At 41.9% G+C, this 26,920-nt stretch overlaps 2 protein-coding genes across 5 annotated transcripts in view; one reads left to right on the forward strand and one right to left on the reverse strand.

Moving 5' to 3' along the window:
- LOC143930676 (protein FRA10AC1) overlaps nucleotides 1-10,434 on the forward strand; it is a 67,446-nt gene extending 57,012 nt beyond the window's left edge. For 2 of the 4 annotated variants that reach the window (XM_077455189.1, XM_077455190.1), the window contains exons 12-14: nucleotides 7,044-7,082; nucleotides 9,355-9,445; nucleotides 10,351-10,434. In XM_077455189.1, the coding sequence (XP_077311315.1) occupies nucleotides 7,044-7,082; nucleotides 9,355-9,445; nucleotides 10,351-10,393 (173 nt within the window). In that variant the 3' untranslated portion in view covers nucleotides 10,394-10,434. The remainder of the gene's footprint in view (nucleotides 1-7,043; nucleotides 7,083-9,354; nucleotides 9,446-10,350) is intronic. The other 2 variants (XM_077455191.1, XM_077455192.1) reach the window with 1 other exon arrangement.
- A 4,204-nt stretch (nucleotides 10,435-14,638) lies between these two features.
- The window catches only part of PDE6C (phosphodiesterase 6C), a 109,364-nt gene continuing 97,082 nt past the window's right edge, over nucleotides 14,639-26,920 (reverse strand). The window contains exon 22 of the mRNA XM_077455188.1: nucleotides 14,639-14,859. Within this exon, the coding sequence (XP_077311314.1) occupies nucleotides 14,792-14,859 (68 nt within the window). The 3' untranslated portion in view covers nucleotides 14,639-14,791. The remainder of the gene's footprint in view (nucleotides 14,860-26,920) is intronic.

Consider the following 26,920-nt stretch of genomic DNA (forward strand, 5'->3'; position numbering starts at 1 on the left):
GCCCTGTTTTTACTTTGCTGAATTGCTCCTAAGTGTGAGCTGCAGTGTCTGCAGAATACTTTGTATATGAGAGCAGTGCAGATCTGAGGTCATGTGATCCCAATCATTGCTGAGCTCTGGATCCCTGTACAGCTATGTGTTTACTTATGTGTATGTAGTGCAGGTTGTAGCTGCAGGCCACACTCATCCTACTGTGATTTCACATAGACAGAGCCTCGTGTCTTCAGGGGAGCTTTTCATCTTCCCTCAGCTTAATGACAGTAAAAAAAAAAAAAAAACTGTAACCCTGGTGTATCCTTTGCAGCCTTCTTGTTATAACTGAGAAAAAAAACTCTTTTTATATGTTGCTAAGTCCTGATGGTGGCTGTAAAGCTGCCTGCATGCTTCAGCTCTTTTATTGTATTTACTTGTTTTGCATCTATTGGTTTTTATGTTCTTCAGATGTCACAGAAACTTTAAGACAGGTTTTATTGCCACAGGCCCACTACTTTATGAAGGGTTATTCCTCCTAAACAGTGCATCCACAACCAAAACACACATGTAGCTTTTCACCTCTGATCAGAGGCGTATCTAGTGAAAATGGCGCCTATGGCAAGCACTGAAACTGCGCCCCTGTCAAAACATTTGAAACCCATCTTTCAGATAACCTTAAAGTGACACTAAAGGTAATTTTTATTTTTTTATTTTTAAAAAAAACAAACATATATCATACTTACCTCTGCTGTGCAGCTCGTTTTGCACAGAGTGGCCCTGAACCTGGTCTTCTGGGGTCCCTGGGTGGCTCTCTCGGCTCCTCCCTGCATCAGATAACCCCCTGGGAGAAGCGCTCACCCGGGGGGGTTACCTTGCAGGGGCGCTCCTGAGTCCAGCATTCGGCATCCACAGACGCCGAATGCAGGACTTCCCCCGCACCCCCTGGTGGCCATGTCATTGGATTTTATTGACAGCAGCGGGAGCCAATGGCTGCGCTGCCATCAATCTATCCAATCAACAGCCGATAATTCCCTAGCAGAGAGATGGCACATCAAAAACACAAACCTTTACAACCCCTTTAACACTGATGCGTTAATGGCTGACCAGTGGCAGTACATTAATCCCCCCCCATGCTGCATATTACAGAAATTATAAATGGGTAACATACTAGCATTAGTAATGTCCCCCTCAGCCTCTTCCCCTCCCCCCAATCGGATCTAGACAGTTCATTATTAAGTCAGTCAGATGGCCGCATCCTGTATGGAATTTGGCAATGAATCATTCATTAGAACACTCAGCTTAGCTTATACACACTTTTTGCTGAACTTGCTGGATCCTCCTCGGCGTCTCCTCTTGGTTGCAGCTTAGGGGGAGTGAAGTGGCAGCACTGACAGGGATAGCTGGTGCTTGTGCCGGGTGCAGGAGCGCACTGGGCACATTGTTACAGAGTAAGGTAGAGAGACTCAGACCACTACAGTACAGCTAGTGGTGGCTAGTATGCATTGTCTGAAGCACTGCCGGCGCTTCACCTGCACCCCCCTCCCTCCAGGAAATTGTACCACCCAGCCCAGAGTATCCGCCCCTTCCTTGTACCTGCCCGGCCCTGCTTATAGACAGTACAGCGGTGCGGTGCGGCCATTACTTTGGCACAGGCTGGCTGTCTGATGTGAAAAACAGAAACTGCCCCCCCCCCCCCCCCCGGGAAACTCCTGGTAGTCCCAATGGCCACTTAACTTAGCCAGTACATCCCTGCTGCCCAGCCACTCACGAGTGCCCTCTTTATATGGTGTCCATGGCACTTGCTGTATGTGCCATGCCTTGGATACGCCACTGCCTCTGATGCATATTACTACATTAGTAGGGGTGGACACTGACAAATAAAATGCAAGTTGTTGCATATTGGACTCCGTATTAGCTATTTATCTTTGCAAGAAAATTAAGTGTTTATCGTTCTATTTCAGGGGTAGGCAATCTTAAAGAGGTGGAGATCTATCTAAACAACATGAGAGAAGTCAAAGGTCACCGCACAAAGTGTCACCCAGTGTTGCCTCCTCACACCTGTTTTAAACCTCTAATTGCTGTACTACTGTGTCGCAGTCGGGCGCATTGCACACCAATTGTGGGTTCAAATCAGGTGGTGAGGAGCCAACTTATCGCCTCCTCAACACCTGTCAAACGCACTTAGATTGCTTTTCAATGGAGCAGCAGTGCCTGCTGCACTTGTGAATGAGCCCTTAGTTGCATTTGGCAGTGACACCCTTAGGGTTATTTGATCATCTCTGCATTTTATTTTTTGCGCTGTAAACAAAAGAGCGACATCTGTGAAAAAAAACCACAATATTTTGTACTTTTTGCTATAATAAATATCCCCAATTTTTTTTTTTTTTAAAAAGCAAATTTTTTGCTCAGTTTCGGCCAATATGTATTCTTCTACTTATTTTTGGTAATAAAAATTGCAATAAGCGTCAATTGGTTTGCGCTAAAGTTATAGCGTCTACAAAATGGGGGCTAGATTTATGGCATTTTTTTTTTTTTTTACTAGTAATGGTAGTGATCTGCGATTTTATTGAGACTGCGACATTATGGCAGACACATCGGACACTTTTGACACATTTTTGAGACGATTGAGAATTCTATAGCAATCAGTACTATAAAAATGCACTGATTCACTGTACAAATGTCATTGGCAGGGAAGGGATTAACACTAGGGGGCGATTAAGGGGTTAACTGCGTTCCCTAGTGTGTGTTCTAACTGTAGGGGGAGGGGACAGACTATAGGAGACGACAGTTCGTGGTTCCTAGCTCCTCTCCTCGCAGAACAGGAATTTGTGTGTGGAGTCGTCATCGCGACCGCCGCTCACGAGCATCGCCGCCCCCCACAGTGTAGCGGCGCGTGCGCACCTGCTATCCCACATAAAAGAGCCGACGTACAGCTACGACAGTTCGCGAAATCGTGCCGACTTGCCGCTGTATAATGACGACGGCTGGTCGGCAAGTGGTTAAATGTATCACTAGCACTCATTGTATTCTCATTGGTCAGGAAGGAGTTTGTCATTTTATCTTTGAATGTTTTAAATCTGGGCTTCAAAAACAAATTGTATCACTATTTTGCTTATTTACAGTTGTGCTCATAAGTTTACATACCCTAGCAGAAGTTATGATTTCTTGGCCATTTTTCAGAGAATATGAATGATAACACAAACTTTTCTTTTACTCGTGGTTAGTGTTTGGATGAAGCCATTTATTATCAATCAACTGTGTTTACTTTTTTAAAATCACAATGACAACAGAAACTACCCAAATGACCCTGATAAAAAGTTTACATACCCCAGTGTATTGCCCCCTTTAACATCAATGACAGCTTGAAGTATTTTGTGGTATTAGTGGATGAGGCTCTTTATCTTCTCAGATGGTAAAGCTGCCCATTCCTCTTGGCAAAATGCCTCCAGTTCCTGTACATTTTTGGGCTGTATTCCATATTGGCTCGATATTATTGAGGTCAGAAGACTGAGATGGCCACTCCAGAACCTTCACTTTATTTTGCTGTAGCCAATGACAGGTCGACTTGGTCTTGTGTTTGGGATCATTGTCATGTTGGAATGTCCAAGTACATCCTTCCTGGCTGATGAATGCAAATGTTCCTCCAGTATTTTTAATAGCGTACAGCATTTATCTTGCCATCAATTTTGACCCTTTTTAGCTCACACATCCCCAAAACGTCAGCGATCCACCTCCGTGTTTCACAGTAGGAATGGTGTACCCAGGGGTGGACTGACAACTCATGGGGCCCCCAGACAATAGGAGGCTATGGGGCCCCCTGGCAATAGGAGATTATAGGGCCACACAGTATATATACACACACACATACATAGTATACAATCACAGTACACACTGTGTGTGTGTGTGTGTGTGTGTGTGATAAATATATATATATATATATATATATATATATATATATATATAAACAGGCATTTGTGTAGTAATGGCTTTCTTCTGGTGACTTGACCATGCATCTTTCTTCAAGTGCCTCCTTATTATGCATCTTTAAACAGCCACACCATGTTTTCAGAGAGTCCTGTATGTCACCTGAAGATATTTGTGGGTTTTTCATTGCATCCCGAACAATTTTCCTGGCAGTTGTGGCTGAAATTTTAGTTGGTCTACCTGCCGTGATTTGGTTTCAACAGAACTCCTCATTTTCAACTTCTTGATGGATATTTTTTTATATCCCTTTTTGGTTTTTATACAGTTTAACTACCTTTTCCACGTAGATCCTTATTTTGAATTCCCAATGACTAAGAATCCAGAAACGTCAGTGTAGCACTGGATGAAAGATGCAAGGGTCTGTCAGAAGTCCAGAAGCTCACTGACCTTTTATACACACACACACACACACACACACACACACACACACACACACACACACACACACACACACACACACACACACACACACACACACACACACACTACAAGCAAACAGATCACCACTGAGGATGGTTACTTTTAATAGCCATTCAAACCCCTTTGTGTCAACTTGTGTGCATGTTATCAGGCCAAAATCACCAGGGTATGTCAATTTTTGATCAGGGTCATTTGGGTAGTTTCTGTTGTGATTATAATATAACCTCCCTGGCGGTAAGATTATGTCCGTTTTTTGCGTCTCAAAGCAGTACAATTGTTTTGCATAGAAATGTGGAGTTTTATATTGTAGGCCTGTAATTCTTAGTAATAACACGCTTAAATCTGTCCAAATAAGAGTCTAGTAGACATTCTGGGTATGATAAAGTTTGAATCACAAAATCATAAATTATAATATAATAAATAACTATAAATCTAAAAAATAATGATATAATAATAATAAAATGAATTTCCTCACAATTTACTATCACTCAGTTCTGCAAGTGTTCTAATTTACTATCGCTGTTTTCTAGCTGGTCTAAAACCACTTTTGACATAAAGGGACACTTTTTGGTTGCCATGGACAATCTCATGTTCCCAGGCCGAAAGAACAGTATATAATATATAAGTGCATGCAGGGCACTGGACAAAGCATTAGGGACAAAAGGAATGTGAAATAATTTGATACAGTACACTTGTATGTGTTATGTCTTGTGTACTTTTGGAATTTGCTGCCGGACTCCGCCCCCATATGTCACGACGTTCGCAGGGAATGGAGCCCGGCACACAGAGGCATCGGGTGGAAGACACGGCCCGCTGCCACAGTGGGGGGGGGGGGACATCACAGGATCCTGGGGACAAGGTAAGTAACCGGCTCTAGGTTACCGCTAAGGGTACTGAAATGTAACCCCGAGCCACTCTCGGGATTACTACCAAGGAGGTTAAAAAGAGTAAACACAGTTGATTGATAATAAATGGCTTCAGCCAAACCCTAACCATGAGTGAAAGGAAATGTTTTTGTTATCAGTCATATTCTCTGAAAAATTGCCAAGAAATCGTAAATTCTGCCAGTGTATGTAAACCTATAAGCACAACTGTATTATGGGTAAGAAACAAATCTGGGATCATAATAAAATGTAATGGCTATTCCTTATTTTTTTAAGCCTGATGTGGCTGATGTCACAACCTTGTGGTATGATGTGTAATTAATGAACTGTTTGGTTTGTTGCTTTAAAGGGGTTGTAAAGGTAAACGTTTTTTCACCTTAATGCATTCTATGCATTAAGGTGAAAAAACATCTGACAGTGCCGGTGCCCCCAGCCCCCCCGTTTTACTTACTTGACCCCCCGAAAGTATCGCGCTCACCCTGGCCGTTTATTGGCTAGAGTGGATGGATTGAAAGCAGCGCAGCCATTGGCTCGCGTTGTTGTCAATCACATCCAATGATGCGGCGCTACTGGGGGGCGGGGCCACAAGCACTCCACACTATGAGGGAGCCGAGACAGCCGCCGAGGGACCCCAGAAGACCAGGTTCGGGGCAACTCTGTGCAAAAAGTAAGTATAACATGTTTGTTATTTTTATTTTTTTTTCCTTTAGTGATCCTTTAAAGTTAATTTACATCTGTCATCTCCAAATGTATTCTCTTTGACCAGTAGGAATTTTTAACTTGTGCTTGTTGCTACTGGAGGACCTATAGGCATTGTTGCTTAGTTCTCCGGAGTTACTTTAGGGCTCAATCACACCTAAACATTTTAACGCACATACACACATTGGAGTTTATTTACTAAAGGAAAATAGACTGTGCACTTTGAAAGTGCAGGTGCACTCTGCAAAGGCAATTACTCCAGAGCTTAGTAAATGAGGGGAAACTCTGCTGACTTCCTTCATCCAATCCTGTGTAAGCTAAAATGCTTTTATAAAATTTTCCTTGCATGCGATTCTCCTTTACTAAGCTCTGCAGCAACTGTACTTGCAAAATGCCCAGTCTGTTTTCCTTTAGTAAATCTACTCCTTTGTTTTCAAAGGGGCTAGTTCACAACAATACTTTTTGTGAGATGTGATGTAGGAAATGGTTCTACAGCGTGTTTTAGCATGTCGGCATATGTTGAGGGACCTATGTTGCCTGCATTTTCATGCCCTGTCAATGCACAGCATATTAAAATGCACCCAAACATCTATTGTAATGCAAAAGAGAAAGTGTGGAGCCAACTTTAGGGATACCCTCATAATCCCATCGTCACATATACCTAAACTTTTACATAAGGCAACAAGTACATTTTGAACATTTCTCATTAAGTACACAGGATACTTTAAAGTGGAAGTAAACCCTTCTATAATTTTCAGTCAAGGAAGCTGCCATCTTGGCCTCTAATGATTCTTCAACTGTCATAATGCTGTACATGTGATCAGTTATGAAACCAGCCATTGGATGGTTTGAAAGTTTGGTTGAGAGCACAATCAATGTGAAAGTTAGCATTTCCAGCATGCCGGGAATGTAAGTGATTTTTTAAACTGGGTTTACTCCCGCTTTAAGAACCTGTTCTGCTCCATTGGAAGAAGGTAAGCCATTTTAAAATATATTCCCTGCCTTGTCAGAAAAACTAGATTTGGCATGTATTAAGATATTTTATGTAGAAAAAAAATTCTGAGATTGTGTCTTTTCTTCCAGACAAATCTACACACAGACATGGGGACTCTAGTGAAGAAGGTAAATAGTTATAATTTTATCAGTAGTGGGGAAGGGAACAGTCTGATTCAGTGTTGTATAAGGCTGGCTATAGATCATACAATTTTATTTCCTTCAACCAGGGATTGGAAAGAAAGAAAATTGGTAGATTTCCCCCATAACACAGTCAGTGTTGATGTGGTGGGGGTCCCTCCTGTCGTGCTGTTGGATTCTGATAATGGGAGGTTTCTCCACTGTCAGAATACAATGATCACTGCTGTCAGCTATAGCTGCTGGCAGTGATCGCACAAAAAAAAAACACAGTCTGGGTGTACTGAAATCTATCCATGGATCAACTTCATTACAACCAGCCTGCCCGTAGATGGATCAAATTTGCCCAATTTCTGCTGAACTGGCCAAATTTAGTCTATGGCCAGCTTAAGTTTGATAGAGAAGTGAAACAGAGTTCTCCCTTATGCACTCTGTTCCCCCTTGTTGAAGTGCATAGCATAGGCGTTCTCAGAATGCAAAGTCTTCCAGGGGGCAAGGCGATCCTCAATGCCTTCATTTGTCATCAAAAATATAATACTGTACAGTATGTGTGGTGTGCTATATAATTTTTTTTGTGTTGTTGTTTGCCCTTTGTACCAGCAAAAGGATTTTTCATTTCCATAGAGCCAGTCTTGTGATATATGCATATCTGACTCCCTGCAAAGCCAGGCAAATGGCATGCTTACCCCTTTGGCGTACGCGCTATAGCTGAATGACGGGATATATGACATCCTCTCGTGTTTGCACTGCCTGCGTGCCCCCTGCGGTGTGCATCGGATGCAGATGATCATAGATTGGGGTAAAGAGCCAATCATGGCGGCTCTTTACGGCTCTTTACCACGCGATCAGCTGTGTCCAATCATGATGTAAACAGAATTTGCCAGTTATCGGCAATCCTCCCCTCCCACTGATATCGTATTACCCTGTTTCCCCGAAAATAAGACCTAGCATGATTGTCGGGGATGGCTGCAATATAAGCCCTATTCCCCAAATAAGTCCTAGTAAAAGTCCCTGTAGGTCTTATTTTCAGGGTGGGCTTATTTTCGAGGGAAACAGGGTAGAACTTATATTGCGTCCATTACGAGAATCACGCTAGGTTGTCTTTTCAGGGAAACAGGGTAGAGGAGAGCTGAAAACTGGCATATCCACACAGTGTCCTGATTATCGGTGCTGCCAATCGGTGATCCCTATCGGTGCATAAAAAAAAAAAAACTGGGTTTTTTTCAGTCTTTTTTCATTTGTTTAGCAAAAAAATGTAAAATAAAAACCCAGTGGTGATTAAATACCACCAACAAAAAGCTCTATCTGTCTCAAAAAAATTATAAAAATTTAGTTTGGGTACAGTGTTGCATTGCTGCGCAGTTGTCATTCAAAGTGCGACAGTGCTAAAAATTGGCCTGGGCAGGAAGGGGGTAAAAAAAAAAATGTGCCCAGTACGAATGAGGGTAATTCCTTTTTCAGCAATGCAGCTTCCCCTGTCACCTCCCTGCCTCCAGTCTGTTGTTTGGGCAATAAATCAATGTAATCACTGTTCAGTTAATTATCGTGTTAAGCGAGGAAGCTGTATAATTGCCTGTGCAAATTCTGTGTTGGAGCATATGCAGATTGTCCACTCTAGCCAAAAAAAAGGCAATCTAAGAGGAAGGGGGAGAAGGTGGCATACTCCTTCATACTGAATGTAGGTGGGTGAAGGTTAGTATTAATCGGTTGGGAGGGTGTAAACTTTCAAGAGATCCTGTCACTTTGCCCTGAATGGACAAATTCCATTTAAGAATAGTGGCTTTCTGTTCTGCTACTCTAAGAATAGTTCATTGGTGACCTCCCTTGTAGAAATAGATATGTAGAACCTATGTGACCCTGGACTAGGCATATAGGAGGGGGGGTTTCGAATAACTTGAAAGGGAACAACATCAGTGACTTTTACAGATCTAATAATCTAATAAATGAGTATAGTAAACTTTCAGATTGCATGTATACAGACTAGTTAAACTGTGCCTATTCATGAACGGAGAAATATTGAAATGGGTGTACATGGTGATGTTGGTATATGGGACAGATGCACAATGTAGAATGCAGCTTGCTGTGTGTTTGTTCTTGGTTTTATGATGAACATAGTCCTGAGTTCTCAGCTCATAGGTCATTGTCTGAAAGATTAAAGGATTCACTTCACTGCCAACAATGAAGCTTAAAATTTAACCAGGGTTGCCATGAATCTACTCTACTTGTACTTTTTGTTTATATATTTATACGCTTTGCTCTGCAGATACAGATAATGATCAGGAAGATGGTAATGATGAATCGGCCAATAGCGATTTCTGGAAAGGTCCTCAGCAAGAACCAGATGAAAAAACAAGGTCAGTCATAAATTATGAAGATACCTGTATTTTCTTTATTTATTTTTTATTTTTTTACAATTACCATTTCCAAAATATCAGGGCTGGTAAATCCCAGGAGCCAGACTGACAATATTGCAACTGTTAGCTGACTATTCAAAACTAAGGTTATGCATATAGCTTAAAGTGGAATTCCAGCTTACACCCAACTAGCCTTAAAACTCTGCGCCCCCCCCCCCATCACCTATGCTAACCTGTCTAAGAAAGATGTATATTCCTACCCATTTTCATGCCACTCCAGTCTGGTCACTTGATCCCCTTTGTCAGTGGCTGCAGGGGAGAGGAGAAAGCACTTGACAACTGCAAGTAAACCTAAGTTCACCTTGCAGTGATTTGGTATGCAATTTCACGGTACGCCGCAGCTTTGCCGCACTGCACCGATTCCCAAAAGTAGTTTCTCTACTACTTTTGATGACTCCGAGGTGCGATTTTATACAGACATTTGTGCCACAACCGGCACAGATGTCTGAAATCTCCCCGAAAGTCGGGACTGACATGCAGGAATAAAATCGTGCGAGTTCAGTTGAACTTGCATGATTTCATTCCTGCTGTCAGTGTGAACCTGGGCTAAAGCAGTGACATCACCCATGGGTTCAATGGCTCATTCATTGTCTGCATTCCCTCCTCTCCCTTGCAGCCGTACTGGCTGACACATGGAGTCTGTTTATGTGACTGGACCAGAAAGGTCTGAAAATAGGCAAGTATAAACATCTTTATTACACAGATCAGTTGGTATAGGTGTGGGGGGGAGGATGGAGAGGAGACCGTTTTTAGACTATTTAAGTGTAAGCTGGAATTCCACTTTAATTTCATACATTTATAAATAACTAGACTATTTTAAATTATTTATTTATTTTCTCTTTCAGGGAAGAAGAATTTGATGAATATTTTCAAGATATGTTTCTGTAAATTTTCCCCAAGAATTGTATTAAATTGTATTTTTTTTATAATTGCCCACTTCTCTTTTCTGACAAGAGACAAAGTTCTATCAGCGGCAAGCACAGTAAGAAAGTGATTAGCACTTACGCCCGGCAGCACTAGGGTCATCAGTTCAAATCCCAAACATTGTACAACCTGCCTGGAGTTTGTATGTTCTCTCTGTGCCCGTGTGGCTTTCTTCCAGGTACTCCTATTTTCTTGCATAGTCCAAAAACATGGTGGTAGGTAATTGGCTATTGAGGACCAACCTGTTCTACCACTCAGCTTTCATTCTGTAGTCGGCGCTACAATTTAAATGGTGCCAATTGGATTGAGTACTTTACATTACACTGTGTTGTTTGCCTTACCACAATGCAGCAGAAATTGGACTGTAGCTGGGTAGGCCCAAAAAGAGGAGAAAAGTAACTTTACTACAGGTTGCAGTGAGAACCTTTTCAGGTCTTCTGCAGCCTGAATTGTATTTGCAGTCATTATACAAGGGGAGGAGAGTAAACACAAAGACACCTATACTGGAATGTAGACTTACTACTATGCATGTTACATGTCACACATGCTTCTACCAGGCTATAATATGTAGGTTACTGTGTGACACAGACAACAAGCATCCACTTCAGGAGAACTTGAGGTTAATTCTTTTACATCTCGAAAGCTTTGTGAAAAGCCAAATCCAATATACAAAAAGCAGCTTATGTTTATGTAACTTGTCTGGCCCAGCTCTTCCATGGCCAGTCTCTTTCAGGTGCAAAATTCAAATGCTCAAGATTCTTCTCACTGATGTAATACCTGGTTATATTCTATGGATGATAGGGATTTCACAGAATAAGCCTTTCCCAGAGTTGTAAAAAAGAAGCAGAATGGTTTGATTTTTCTATATGCATTGCTTTATACTTTTTACATCCGCAGAAGCAAAGACTGATCCATGAATGGGGATCGCAGTTTGCGGCATTGACAATGCAGACCACACCAAAAATGGCTCAAGTTGCATTTGCTGCAGTCCGTCTTTCTGACTGTATTAACTTGACATGTATGGGGAACAATAACTAGCATTTAATATAAGACCTTTAGTAGTTCTATGTTCAGCGCATGCACTTTCATTTTATAACATCATTGTAATAGCAATACAAACAAAAGGTATTTTTGACAATCCAATATATGCTTACTTGAAAAACATCATTGCATGACGAGTGCTGCCTGTCTGCTGGCCATCTTTCCACATCTTCCTGGATTCCATGCAGGCTTTGCAGCTTCTCCTCTGCTGTTTCCTTTTAATTTGTAAGGACTATATATCCCATGGTACCTAGCTGTCTGCAAGCATTAGTTCCTGTACTGCCTCTGCCTCCTGAGGCTTGTCCACTCATCAGCACCTCTGTAGTTCATTATTATTATACAGGATTTATATACCGCCGACAGTTTATGCAGCTCTTTACAACATTAGGGAAGACAGTAAAATTTCAATACAGGGGGGGAATCAGAGAGCCCTGCTTGTTAGAGCTTGCAAGGAGGGTAAAATTATACAAAAGGGTAATAGCTGTGGGGGATGAGTTAATGGAGAAAATAGTGCAGTTGTTAGATGGAGGCAGGATAGGCTTCTCTGAAGAGGAAAGTTTTCAGGGATCACCTAAAAGTGAATACATTTGGACAGTCTGACAGATTGAGGTAGCGAATTTCAGAGGATAGGCGAGGCTCGGGAGAAGTCCTGGAGGTGGATATGGGAGGAGGGGATGAGGGAGTTAGAGAGCAGGAGGTCTTGGGAAGAACGAAGAGGGCGATTAGGTTGGTATTTTGAGACTAGGCTAGTAATGTAGCTGGGGGCAGAGTTGTAGATGGCTTTGTAACTTGTTGTTAGTATTTTTAATTGAATTTGTTGGGTGGCAGCCAATGGAGGGATTGGCAGAGAGGGGAAGCAGACACTGAGTGGTTTGTGAGGTGGATGAGTCTGGCAGCAGCATTCATGATGGTCTGAAAGGAGGATGGTCTATTTAAAGGTAAGCCAATGAGGAGGGAGTTGCAGTAGTCAAGGCGAGAGATAACCAGGGAATCGGGAGCTTTGTGGTTGCAGAGGTTGAGACAGCAAGCTTTGGAAAGTGATTGGATGTGGGGCCGAAAGGAGAGTTCAGAGTCCAGGATAACACCTAGCATACTGACATGTGGGGATGGGTGGATGGTTATGCCATTGTTCTTGACAGATAAGTCAGGGGAAGAGGCACGCAAGGGAGGAAATATTATGAGCTCAGTTTTGGACAAGTTGAGATTGAGGAAATGGTGTGGGACATCCATACAGATATGTCTGTTAGTAAGTTAGTGATGTGGGAGGAGACTGATGGAGTGAGTTGAGGGGTGGAGAGATAGATTTGTGTGTCGTCAGCGTAGACATGATATTGACAGCCGTGAGAGGCTATCAGCTGACCCAGGGAAGAGGTGTAGATTCAAAATAAGAGGTCCAAGTTTAGAAGGCAGATTCTCAGAATTGTTTGACAGTGAATACTTGTCACAGAATTCAAAGCAGTAAATATATGGGGGTCTACACAAAGTATGTTTAAACATTTCAAGATAATTCAGATTAGTCAAAGTAGGCTAGAAATAACTGAAATACAATGTTGAAACAAATATATGATTTTACATTTTAACCATATATACATTCAACTGCCGCTATTTCTTTCCACGAGATTCCTTTCTTTCCTTTACAGTAAGCGCACCAACATTTCACATTCCTGTTTTCATGGTTGGTCCCTTTTATTGTATATACAATCTAGAGAAGCGAATCTTCTATCATTTGCCTGGCTTCTGTAAAGTGCCCCCATTGGACATCATTTTGTAAATATGAATAAATAAAATAGGAAGGCAACTAGGCAAATGTTAGTGTCTCTTTCTTGAAAAGATGTATTAAAAGAATAGAGAACACAAGCACGTTGCTAGAGTTAGCAGAATCACAATATTACTATTTAGTGAAAATGACACGCTTTCATGTAAAAAACAAAACCAAAAACTCTATATCCAGCCTGGGATAGACCAAGGAAAAGGCAGCAGACAACTTCCATCAATGCAGACAGTGGTCTACCATTCAGCAGCAGTGGTATATGCAAGACTGGAGGAAGTATCAAGCAGCCACTAGGGCTGCTTAAAGGAGGTGGGGCCCCTGAAACGTGTTGCGGCCCACCCACATCCAAATAACATTCCAGTTTTGACAGCTGGCTATCCCTGCTTGAGGCCGTAGATGCCACTTGTCTACCCACCTTCCCGACTCCTTCCAGCATTGCATATACCACCACTGTTGTATGATAGACCACTGTCTACACGTCTCTATCCCATCCCCTACTGGAATTGCCATTGGAAAGCTTTGCACGTGGACTTTTGGACACTTAATGTACTGTATGGAGCGCTGTGTAAGTGGTGCACACAGAGTGTGCATACCTATATATATTGGAAAGGATATCTGGAATATAGTTGTGGCCATTGCCTTCATATTCCTTTTCCTTAGTCAGCTCTAGTGTAAGATTGAATCCTGAGGACCAGGGCAAATGGCAAATCCTACCCCTGTTCCACCAGTCTGCTTTTATTCTGAAGCACTAGAAGGGAAACAGCATCCCATATTGTTGGTTTATTTCAATAGATGTTTGTTCATACCATTAAAAGTAGTTTCCAAGAGATCCCTTTTTCTCTTCAAAAGCTCCTGAAAGCTATTTTACTTGTGCAATTAAAGTGTAGATAAATCAATATTAGCATGCGTGATTTGCATCCCTAAGGATCCATTAACCCCACTTAATTGTATGCAGTATGTTTTAGGTACATTGTATAGGTGTTACAATTCATCCCTATGTAAGGTGCCTTTTGTTGGAAACTGGAGCGGTGTGAATGCAGCTGAAGGTTCATGGTCTTAAACCCCTCCTGAGATGCTATCTGCATAGGGTTTCTATGTTTCCTTCCACACCTGAAAAATGATTAATAAGTTGATTGAAACCTCAACACACAGGCCATAGAACAGGCAAATGAAACTGGTGTTCTGTATTTGGCACATTTGTGGCCCACAGTAGTTGAATAATTTAGATTTGATCGTATTTAGGTATGTAGCAAGTAAATAGTGAAGATATTTTTCTGAAATACCTTTAGCCTCTGGCCGCTTCCGACATTTTTACCTTTTTATCTTTGGATGTTAAAATCTTAAATGGAATTTGCATCTCAAACAGATCATATTACTTCCATTGACCAACACCTGTGTTTATAGCCAAGTTTTTATTAGCATTGACATCCAATAGATCAAATTGACTCTTGCCACTATGCTCTATTCTAATTCCTTTTGTTTGGGGTCAGGATAGTGTTCCGTAGCTTCAGTCTTCAACCATTTTCTTGTTGGATTGCTCAGTCATTTTTCTACAAAACTGTACACGTTTTTGATTTGTTTTGTTCTTCGGCCTCTCCATTAACCTTCTCGTGGTCTACTAAAGAAAACACAAGAGGAATGTTAGAAACGAGAGATAGAGGCTGTGCTTATTGATTTATGAGCGGTATCTCTGTTCTTAGCAGTTTTAGTACTTCTATCAGCGCCTTCTGCATTTTCTGTTTGCACTAATCAAATATTTATTCACTGTACGGCCAAAAGTTTGTGGATGCATGACCATCACACCTATATTATGTTATAGAGCAATGGCTATAATACCCTCCATCCACGCATGCAGCTACAACAGCCTCCACACTTCTAAGCCCTTGTACACACAGTTGGACATTCTGACAACAAAATCCGTTGGATTTTTTCCGACGGATTTTGTCCGAAACTGGTGTTGCATACACACGGTCGGACAAAGTTGTTGGAAAATCCGATCGTTCGTAACGTGATGATGTTATTTCATTACGATGGGACTACGTTCAGGCTAGTAGCCAATAGCTTTGGTCTAGGAATTTGATCTGAGCATGCGTGGCACTTTGTCCGATCGGAATTCTCTACAAACGATCGGACAAAGTCCGATCGGATCGCGTTGTCGGAAATTTTTTATATCCAGCTCTCAAACATTGTTGGTTGTACATTCCGATGGAAAAAGTCAGATGAAGTCCACACACGGTCGGATTATCCGACAACACGGTCCGATCTGACATTTTTCGTAGGAATGTCCGACTGTGTGTACAAGGGCTAAGACTTCACAGATTTTCGAGTGTGCGTATCGGAATTTCTGCCCATTCAGCCAAAAGAGCATTTTTGAGGTCAGGTTTTGATGTTTGGCTGAAAACACCTGGCTCACAATCGGTGATGCTCAAAATAGGGATGAGGTTAATGCTCTGCGCAGGCCACAGTAGTTCCTCAACACCAAACTCATCAAATCATGTCATTATGGATCTGGCTTTGCTCAGTCATGCTGGAACAAAAAAAAGTCTTCTCCAAGCTGTTGCCACAGGGTTGGAAACACAAAATAGTCTAAAATGTCTTTAAATGCTTTAGTATCAACAGTACCCTACACAAAGACACATGTGTGTGTGGTACTAGTTTTTATTGTCTTGTGTGCACTGGTAAAAAAAAGCATCTGAAGTCTATTTTTTCATTATGAATTCTCCTAAAGTGCCAGGAGTTTGCGAAATGCACAAAGGCATGCAGGCATATTACATACTTGTGTATCAAAGGAGATGTCCATTAGCAGTGAACTTTTGCTATAATGGCATATAATTGATACAATTATGATGGCACAAAGCTCTGAAAAGAATACATTGAGAACTAGATAATCTGTCATATAGGTTATTTTCTAGGTTTAAATGAACAGCAACAAAAATAAATGCTAAATTGTTATGTAGATTGTTTTTTCTGTTTGTGTTTTCCACTCAACACAACTGTATACCCTTCCACACCTTTATATTCATTAAAAAGAAACAGCACAACCTACTTTCTAGCTAATCTCTCCCTTTCTGTATATTTGGTAGGTACTAAAATGCATAGGTTCTGTCTCTGGTGGCCTGACACTTCATCTGAGGCCTTTCTGGTAGATAATATAAACCCAGTTTATGGACAATAAGTGCTTCCTTTTAGCTCTGTGGAAATCATAGGCGTTTAAGTTATATCCTTCATTGGCTTAAGTTAAAAAAAGTGACTGTTGCTTGGAAAAAAAGTAGCCCTTAAAAGACTTCTAAAGGCCCGTACACACGATCAGACGTTTTGACAACAAACCTACAAATTAGCTGTTTTAAGGCAACATCCAACTGTGTGTACGCTCCATCGGACAAACTTTTTCGGTTTTCATCGGACTTTTGTTGGCTGTGCGAACGGACAAACTTTTCAACAACATAAGTCCGATGGAGCAAAGTCTGATCATGTGTACAGAAAACCATCGGACTTTGCAAACGCTCATGCCCAGAACCAATGCAAAAGATCAGACAACAATACAGAAGTTGACCAAAGGTGGCGGTAAAGAGCGGAAAAACCATGTGATTTGGTGAAAGTTAGCTGAAAAAGTCCGATCATGTGTATGCTTAACAAGTTCAGGGCCAACGCCCTTTATACAAACTTTCCCGAGGACTTTTGTACAAAGTCCGATTGTGAGTATTAAGGCCCATACACACGATCAGACTTTTTGACAACAAACATGCAAATTAGCTGTTTTGGAGCAAAGAGCAGAAAAAACACATGATTTGGTGAAAGTTGGCTGAAAAAGTCCTGCCGTGTGTATGCAATACAAGTTCTCGGCCAACGCCCTTTGTACAAAAATCCACAGGAAAGTTTGTACAAAGTCCCATCGTGTTCATGAGGCTTAAGGCGTAATACTTACATCGAGCAAGCCTTTGTTCTCTTCAAAAACGAAGGGCTCTTGAAGAATATTTACATTTAACACTTCCTGGTGCGATCTTAGCACCATGGTTCATCCCTACTTGTAGGGGCAGGCAGATGAAACACCTGAAAGCTTTGGATATGAAAGTTTGTGCTGTAGGCAATGGTTTAATGGTTTTTGAAGAGAAAGAAGCGAATTTGGTATGTGGGAAAACTTCTTTATAAAATGTATGGAGTTGGCCAATAAAGAATATCACTTAAATTTTACACCTTAACTAATGGCTTACAAAACTCAGCTACTGGAGCTCTTTCCCGAGTTTCATATTGCAGGAGCCAGATTACAAGGGGAAGAAGTAAATTTCTATAGACAATCTGCTAGTCCTTTACTTTTTACCTTTGTAAATGCCTACAATGGCATTTACTGAAAGCTGGGTAAATTAATCCCTATTAGGACCAATTACCCATGATCACTGTGTGGCACTGTTTATCATTGTTATGCTCTGCCAGAAACTGGTCTCTTGAGGTTAAAGTGACCTGGTCAGCTTGATTGTGCCACAGAAAAAGACTGCTGGAGTGTTAAAAGAACATTATGCGCCTTTTAGATTAGCTTTTGCATCGATATAGTATATAGATCTTTACTCTCTTAACCATAAACTATTCTGATAACTTCTATTATTCTATTACACTGCGCAAATATCTTGGAAATAACAAAGTTGCTTTAAAGCATTTTTTACATCAGGTTCTAATGTTGGATGAGAAGACATGGCTCACAATCGGTATTCCAGTTCATCCCAAAGGTTCTCAGTAGGTTTGAGGTCAGGACTCACTGTAGTTCAAAATCCAAACTCTAACCATTTCTTTATGGATCTGGCTTTGTGCACAGGGTTAGTCATGCTAGATCAGAAGAGAGCCTTCCCCAAACTGTTGCCACAAGGTTGGAAGTGCAAAATTGCTACCTAATATAGCTGAGATCTTACCAGTTCATTACAAGTTTTTCAAGCATAATTATAGACAAAGATAAATAAAAAGTAAATATCTTGGAACAGGTTTGCCTGTTCACAAATTTGTACCTATGCTAAGTCACTTTTCAGATTCATTCATCCATGCTAGGCCCTACCTCAGTTAGAGCAATAAAGTTTTTATCAAAGACTGCCCCAGCCTGTGACTGGACATTCAGGGGTTTATTTACTAAAGCTAGAGAGGGCAAAATAAGTCACAATTCTGCAGAGAAATCAATCGGCCTCCAGGTTTTATTTATCAAACCAACAAACAAGCTGAGGTTAGAAGCTGACTGGTTTTTCTGCAGAATTGTGACTAATTTTGGCCTCCCTAGCTTTAGTAAATCCCTCAGGAAGTATAAGAAGACCGATGAGGTCTATTTCTTCCAATAACCAAACTTCTGTGTTATATTGACAGCATTGTGCAGTACAGTAGATCATGTTTGGTTTACACTGCTAACTTTCCTCCCATTCTATGGGGGAATACAGTAATCTGTTATAAGGCTATTGGAGGGTAGATTTGGGCAAACAGTTCAAGCCAAGCAAAAGTTTGGCCCAAACATCACCTGTTTGCCCCTTTAACGAACACCCGAATTTGTGGGGCGCTTGACGGGATGTTCGCCCACCAAGCGCCCCACAATGCACCGCACGCCGCACTGTGCATTCTAGGGCCCTGTTTGACTGAAGCAATGCACCTGTCAGCTGCAAAACTTTGCCCAGTCAGGGTACAGGAGCACTGTCATGGTGACTTTGCCCAATCATGGCTCAGAGCTCATACCTTTTGCAGTGTGTTGTTGGAGATAGAACAGAGCTCAATGATAGCTACTTAGTCTTATTGTGATGAGTGTAGAGTGTCAGTGTAGTGTGACTATAGTATAGTGCAGTGTTTAACAGCACTGCATTACATTTAGTGCTGTATACACTTTTTTTTTTTTTTTTTGCTGCGTCTTTGGGTCTGGTATGGATTTTAAAGGGGAGCCCCCACAACAAAATGTAAAAAATTGTGTGGGGTCCCCCCAAAATCAATACAAACCCAAAGATGCAGCGACCCTCCTGAACCATACCAGGGCACATTCCGTCAACATTCCCTACCCCAAAGCGCCTTGTCCCCATGTTGATGGAGACAAGGGGCCTCTTGCCCACAACCCTGGGGGGTGGTTATGGGGGTCTGTGGATAGGGGCTTATCGGAATCTGGAAGCCCCAGATCCCGCCCCCGCCAAATGTGAATGAGTAGGGGTACATTGATGGACAATGAATCTTCATCAGGGTTAACTGTTTGTTTTTTGTTTGTTTTTTTAAAAAGGAATTGTCCAAAACTTTTTTTCTTGACACTTTTTGGTGAATGAGTAGGAGTACAATGTACCCCTACTCATTTACATGGGGGGGGTTCAGGGATCTGGGGTTAAAGGGGACTTCCAAATTCTGATAAGCCCCCTGCCCGCAGATCACCACCACCCAGGGTTGTGGGGAAGAGACCCTTGTCCCCATGTTAATGGGGACAAGGTGCTTTGGGGTGGGGGGTAGAGCCCCCTCTCATTGAGGGCATGTGGCCTGGTATTGTTCAGGAGGTGGGTGCGCTTGCTTGCCCCCCCTTTCCTGCATGCTTCAATAAGGGTTTGGTGTGGATTATGGGGGGGGACCCCATGCCATTAAAAAAAAAAATTGGGATGAAGGTTCCTCTCAAAATCATAGGAATATTGGGGGGTACCCCACACTGTTTTTCTTCTTTTTTTTTTTATATTGTCGGCAATGGTTTAAAGACTTGCAGCCTGGAAAATCCAATCACTAGAGTTTACACTCTTTAGAACCTCCTCTTACACTGTTATGTACCCATTCCACCAGATTGTTTTTTAGTTTTTTCTTGGAGTCTTCACTTATATGTATTGTTTCTTCCATTGATCTCAAACAGTCTATCTTTACTATCCAATCTTTCATTGAGGGGGGGATCAGGAGTTCTCCATACTTTTGGAATCAGGCTTTTAATAGATCTGAGAACACCTGTAATTCGATACCTTCATATGTGATTCCGGCCATCTTGTGTATAATTTTCCATGATTTGAGCTTTCTTTTCATAATAATGAAACCGTACTATTACATCTCTTGGATTTTCCTCCGCCCGGGGTTGCTATCTTGTAAACCTGTGTACTCTGTCCAGTTTTAATATTTCAGCTTCTTCTCTCCCTAATATGGGGTTAAACAGGTCCTGCATCACTTTAGTTAATTCATCATTTTTATGTTTCTCTGCTATTCCTCTTATCCTCAGATTTTTTTCTCCGACTTCGATTTTCCTGGTACTTGATTTTATAAAGGAGTGTTCTATTCATTTTTTGAATGGATTTCATTTGTTCTTTTATTTCCATTAATTTCTGATCATAATTGTTTTTCATTCTCTCCTCTATGTCTTCCACTTGTCTGAGGACCTGCTCAATATTGGCTCTTACTGCCGGTATGTCTGTTTTGAGTTATATCTCTACTTTAGATAATGTCTCAGTCAGCATTTCTCTTATTTGGGCTAGATTTGTTTGAGCCCCATCTGGTCCTTGGTCCTCTTCAATTTCAGGGGAGGCCTCTCCTCTCTTCTTCTGATCCCCATTTTTATGTGCCTTGGAGCTTCCTTGGGGCTTTTCTTCTGCATTTTTTGATCGTGTGACGCATGTATCATTGGTTTTCACTACTTTAGCTTCTTCGGCTGTTGCTTTGAGCTTGCTGGTCCCAGCCCTTGCTGTAGTTACCTGCCTAGGGGAGCTGTGTCCATTTCCAACCAACCTTATCTCTGCTGACATATTTCTCTGTATACCAACTGGGCTAGCGGCCGGTGGCCCCCCTTTTCCTAGTTTACTTGTTTTCCCCCTCATTGTATTGGATTCTGCCATACACAGCTTTTCCTCTGCAATAGGGGTTTAAGGTTTTTCCACTGGGGCCTCTGCCCATGAGAAAAGTTTACACTATTAAGGGGTCTCCAATAGTCACTGATGCTTTTACAATCTTCTTCACTATAGCAGGTAATAGAAAACCCCAATGTCTTCAGTAATTGGCTTTTTCTCTTAATGTGATTTTTAGCGATGGTTAGTCATTGTCCACTAGGTAAGGCCTATTAGCTGGCCACTCTAATGAATTGAGATTGATTCACCAGATTCCCAGGCGGGTAAGTACTCGTTTGCAGAGGGATGAAAATATTTAGCTTTTCACTGGGCCTGGCTTAACACAGCCACATATATAGGGAAAAAAACATTTGTACTATTAAAGATTCTCCAAGAGCCACTGGTGCTTTTACAATCCACCCTGCTATAGCAGATAATACGTCTACCAGTAATTGAATTTTCCCCTTGATGCAATTTCCATCAATGGTTAGTCATACATGATAGCAGTTCACCTTACTCCGCCAAGCTTCTTTTTACATCAGATAGACATTTATTTATCCGCTACCATCAATCTACTTGGTCTATAATAGACCTGTTAGCTGGCAACGGGTAGTAGAAAAAAAAAAGAGATGTTTGTTCACCGTCAGCAATACCTTTGCATAAAAATAAACCCAAACATGGGGGGGGTTGCCACAGAGTCACAGTTTGTATCAGCTGCTGGAACTCCCTATAATTGCACAAAGTACTCCTAGGCTATTACTGGGTCCAATTTTCATTCGATGCCCATAAAGAGTTTCTGTTAGAATTTCTAATTGCTTAGAGACATTTTACCTCTATTGGCCTGAGATTAATTCAGCAGGTTCTTAAGTGGATGAATATATATTTTACATAGAAATTAAGATATTTAGCTTTTCACTAAGCTTAACACAGCCGCGTTTCTTGAAAACTCTATTACACAGGTCCTTCTCCCTACAGGTGAGAACACTTATCTTGAGACAAACAGCAGACACTGAGTGCTAGATAGGAGGTAATAGCAGAGATATCAAATGCAGCAGTTTACATGAAGGAAATTAAATCAATCTACATGATTAGTGATGGACGAACTTCCGATGGGACATTTCATGAACCGCGAACGCGGCCAAAAGTTTGCGAACCACAAAGTTCGTGGCGGACCCCATTGACTTTAATGGCAGGCGGACCTTAAAAACCTCCAGGTCATATTTTCAGCCACAAAATACTTGCTAGCTGTGCACACATAGTCCCACAACATGGACACTGACATAACAAAAGTATTAAGTGAATCTGGGATCGACAACAACAGGCATTCTTTTTTTATCTGTGAAATTTTGACAATTCAGGAGCACATGAAGGCCATGGAGGAGAGGCAAGGTCAGGGCAGGCTATGAAGGGGGTGCAGTCCTGTGCCAGTGTCCCAGTGTGCCAACCTGTGCTTGAGCCCCTCCCTCTGCCTGGCCCTTACCCCCACCTATGCAGAGCTCCACTGCTGTGGTCCGGAGGTGCCAGTCCAGTGCTGATCCTCAGCCATGGTGCTGGCACTGCCTACTGATTGGCTTCTCCGCTGCTATCTCCCTCACTGACACCAGCACTGCAATAGAGACTGAGCACTGACACCAGCACCGTGATATATAATATGCTTTGTATATTTGAAAGAAAGTATATTATACGTGTACAACCCTATATAGTGTACACCTATAAAAGGACCTTTGTGGACCTAGTAGCTAGTGATTTGCAGACTGTCCCTGCTCCAAACACCAAACTGTCCCTCAGTCCCTACACTGATAAAAGACAGCTGCAGAATCGGCCAGCAATCACCACAGCAGTCAAGTATAATATGCTTTCTATATTTGAAAGAAAGTATATTATACGTGTACAACCCTATATACTGTACACCTATACCAGTCCTTAAAAGGACCTTTGTGGACCTAATAGTAATAGCTAGTGATTAAACTGACTGTCCCTGCTCCATACAGCGTCCTCTCCCTACAGTGACAAAGGCTGCAGAATCGGTCAGCAGCACAGCAGTCAGCAGCAGTGCACCAGAACCCTATATACTGTACACCTATACCAGTCCTTAAAAGGACTTTGGTGGACCTAATAGCTAGTGATTTGTGTCACTACAGTCTGTCCCTGCTCCACACAGCAACCTCTCCCTACACTGACAAAAGACAGAATGTAAAATGGCTGCCAGATCAGGTCTATTTATAAGTTAGGGGGAATGTCCAATTGTGCATGTGCTGAAATGTCTCAATTGGCTGTCCTGTACACCATGATGGATGTGTCATCATGGGTCAAAGTTCTTTCACAATGTAAAAGCATATGTTCACCGCGCAAACAGCGCTAGAAGTCCGCCGGTTTGGCGAATCGCGAACGCGCAAAATTTGCAGCGAACCGCAAGGCCATCACTATACATGATTGTTCTATTTTTTGATCACGAGGCGATCACATTTATCAGGATACTCCCCAGCTCCCAGATACTTCCAGCAAGTGGTGTCTCTTGTCTGGGACTGGGGGAAACAACTGCAATGCTTGTTAAAAGGGACTCTGAGTTATTCATTGATACTTGATAACAGTCATTCGCAGAGCCCTGTAAGTTTTTATTAAAGTGAAACACAAGCAGCCGGATCAGCAGTAAGTGGTAAGCAGATAGTTGTATATCAGCAACAGTTTTCTCATATAGTTTTAAATACACACTGTATTTGTCTGTATGTTTAAGATGTCATTTTTACATTACCACACCACAGGCGAGCTCCACAGATAGGAAAAGGGAGAAAAGCAGCAGTCCATCCTCTATATCCCTTTCCAGGCCATATCCTCCGGTTTTCACTTTAAAGCATGAAGTATTGCAAAAAATACTGCTCAGGCACTTTTCATAGTGCAGTGTCCTCCACAAAGTTCGGCATCTACAGCCCCTTCGCTGCTCCTTCACTCCCCTCTATGTATGGCACAACAGCCAGCAACAGATGGCAATAAAAGTAGGGGAAGGGAGTGCTGTGTCAGTTTAGTGAGTCCGCCGAACAGCCAGTCACTGTGAAGGGATGCAAACAGCGTCAACAGCTTCCTCTGCTTCCAGCCATTCACTCCCACTCATACCTGGGGTTTTCAGCTGCACCTTGGGTGGATGATCAGACGGAGGCAGGACTCCGGCACGGCGTGTGTCAGAGCTCCTCCCCTTTCCCCCGGATCTAAGCAGTGATTTTAAAATATTTTTTCTTAGTCAAATAGTATAGAATATTTAGTAATACAGTATAAAGTATATATACAATGTGTGTATGTGTGTATATATATATATATATATATACAGTGGTGTGAAAAAGTGTTTGCCCCCTTCCTCATTTCCTGTTCCTTTGCATGTTTGTCACACTTAAGTGTTTCGGAACATCAAACCAATTTAAACAATAGTCAAGGACAACACAAGTAAACACAAAATGCAATTTGTAAATGAAGGTGTTTATTATTAAAGGTGAAAAAAAATCCAAACCATCATGGCCCTGTGTGAAAAAGTGATTGCCCCCCTTGTTAAAACATACTATAACTGTGGTTGTCCACACCTGAGTTCAATTTCTCTAGCCACACCCAGGCCTGATTATTGCCACACCTGTTCACAATCAAGGCATCACTTAAATAGGAGCTGCTTGACACAGTAAGGTCCACCAGAAGATCCTTAAAAGCTACACATCATGCCGAGACCCAAAGAAATTCAGGAACAATTGAGAAGGAAAGTAATTGAGATCTATCAGTCTGGAAAGGGTTATAAAGCCATTTCCAAAGCTTTGGGAATCCAGCGAACCACAGTGAGGGCCATTATCCACAAATGGCGAAGACATGGAACAGTGGTGAACCTTCCCAGGAGTGGCCGGCCGCCCAAAATTACCCCAAGAGCGCAGCGACGACTCATACAAGAGGTCACAAAAGACCCCACAACAACGTCCAAGGAACTGCAGGCCTCACTTGCCTCAGTTAAGGTCAGCGTTCATGCCTCCACCATCAGGAAAAGACTGGGCAAAAATGGCCTGCATGGCAGAGTTCCAAGGAGAAAACCACTGCTGAGCAAAAAGAACATCAAAGCTCGTCTCAATTTCTCCACAACACATCTTGATGATCCCCAAGACTTTTGGGACAACATTCTGTGGACCGATGAGACAAAAGTGGAACTCTTTGGAAGGTGTGTGTCCAAGTATATCTGGCGTAGAAGGAACACTGCATTTCATAAAAAGAACATTATACCAACAGTAAAATATGGTGGTGGTAGTGTGATGGTCTGGGGCTGTTTTGCTGCTTCAGGACCTGGAAGACTTGCCGTGATAAAAGGAACTATGAATTCTGCTGTCTACCAAGAGATCCTGAAGGAGAATGTCCGACCATCTGTTCGTGTACTCAAGCTGAAACGAACTTGGGTTCTGCAGCAGGACAATGATCCTAAACACACCAGCAAGTCCACCACCGAATGGCTGAAGAAAAACAAAATGAAGACTTTGGAGTGGCCTAGCCAAAGTCCTGACCTGAATCCTATTGAGATGTTGTGGTATGACCTTAAAAAGGCCGTTCATGCTCGAAAACCCTCTAATGTAACTGAATTAGGACAATTCTGCAAAGATGAGTGGGCCAAAATTCCTCCAGGACGCTGTAAAAGCCTCATTGCACGTTATCGCAAACGCTTGGTTGCAGTTGTTGCTGCTAAGGGTGGCCCAACCAGTTATTACGTTTAGGGGGCAATCACTTTTTCACACAGGGCCATGATGGTTTGGATTTTTTTTCACCTTTAATAATAAACACCTTCATTTACAAATTGCATTTTGTGTTTACTTGTGTTGTCCTTGACTATTGTTTAAATTGGTTTGATGTTCCGAAACACTTAAGTGTGACAAACATGCAAAGGAACAGGAAATGAGGAAGGGGGCAAACACTTTTTCACACCACTGTATATATATATATATATACATACACACCCTTCACATTTTTGTAAATATTTTATTATATCTTTTCATGTGAAAACACTGAAGAAATTACACTTTGCTACAATGTAAAGTAGTGTACAGCTTGTATAAAGGTGTACATTTGCTGTCCCCTCAAAGTAATTCAATACACAGCCATTTAATGTCTAAACCACTGGCAAGAAAAGTGAGTACACTCCTAAGTGAAAATGTCCAAATTGGGCCCAAAGTGTCAATATTTTGTCAATATTTTGTATGACCACCATTATTTTCCAGCACTGCCTTAACCCTCTTGGGCATGAAGCTGCCTGAGGACACATGGTTTGCAAGTTGGGCTGGCTGGGAACAGTAGTCCATATTTTCTAGAAGTAATGCTTTTAAACCACTGGGCCTCCAGGGAGAGGTTCTGCAGGCCTCTGGCTTAGTGGCAGCAAGCAACAAGAGCCATAGGATGGAGGCTTATTCAGACTGGGCCCCTACTATTGAATAGAAGAGGTTGTGTCATATTTCAATGCAGTAACTACAAGTTTGTGCAGGAGGGACCAAGTGTACAGGAGGAAACAAGTTATGAGCAGGAGGTGAAAGAGATCGAAGAACATTACTTTTACACAGTCATTAGTTATGTCTCTGCCACCACATGGTCAGATGGCTAGAAAATACTTAGATGGAATAGTCGGCGGGGGTTGAGCCGCAGGAGGACACTAATACTGAATCCTATATGTACATTATATCTTCTGGCTCTACTTATATTCAAAATGTATTAAAATCCTTACATATGATGGCAAAGACTTATCCTATGGGCATCCCATATTTCTATCCCTATCCAAGTTGTACCCCCCCCCCCCCCCCCAATAAAACAACAAACACAAGCCTTGCAAAAGACTGTTCATTGTCTCTGGAAGTGATGTATGAAGTATGGCAGTGGGGTGATTTGGCGGATTGT

The sequence above is a fragment of the Lithobates pipiens genome, unplaced genomic scaffold, assembly GCF_037356315.1.
Source record: "Lithobates pipiens isolate NorthernLeopardFrog02 unplaced genomic scaffold, aLitPip1_a1.2 Scaffold_25, whole genome shotgun sequence".
Lineage (NCBI taxonomy): Eukaryota > Metazoa > Chordata > Amphibia > Anura > Ranidae > Lithobates > Lithobates pipiens.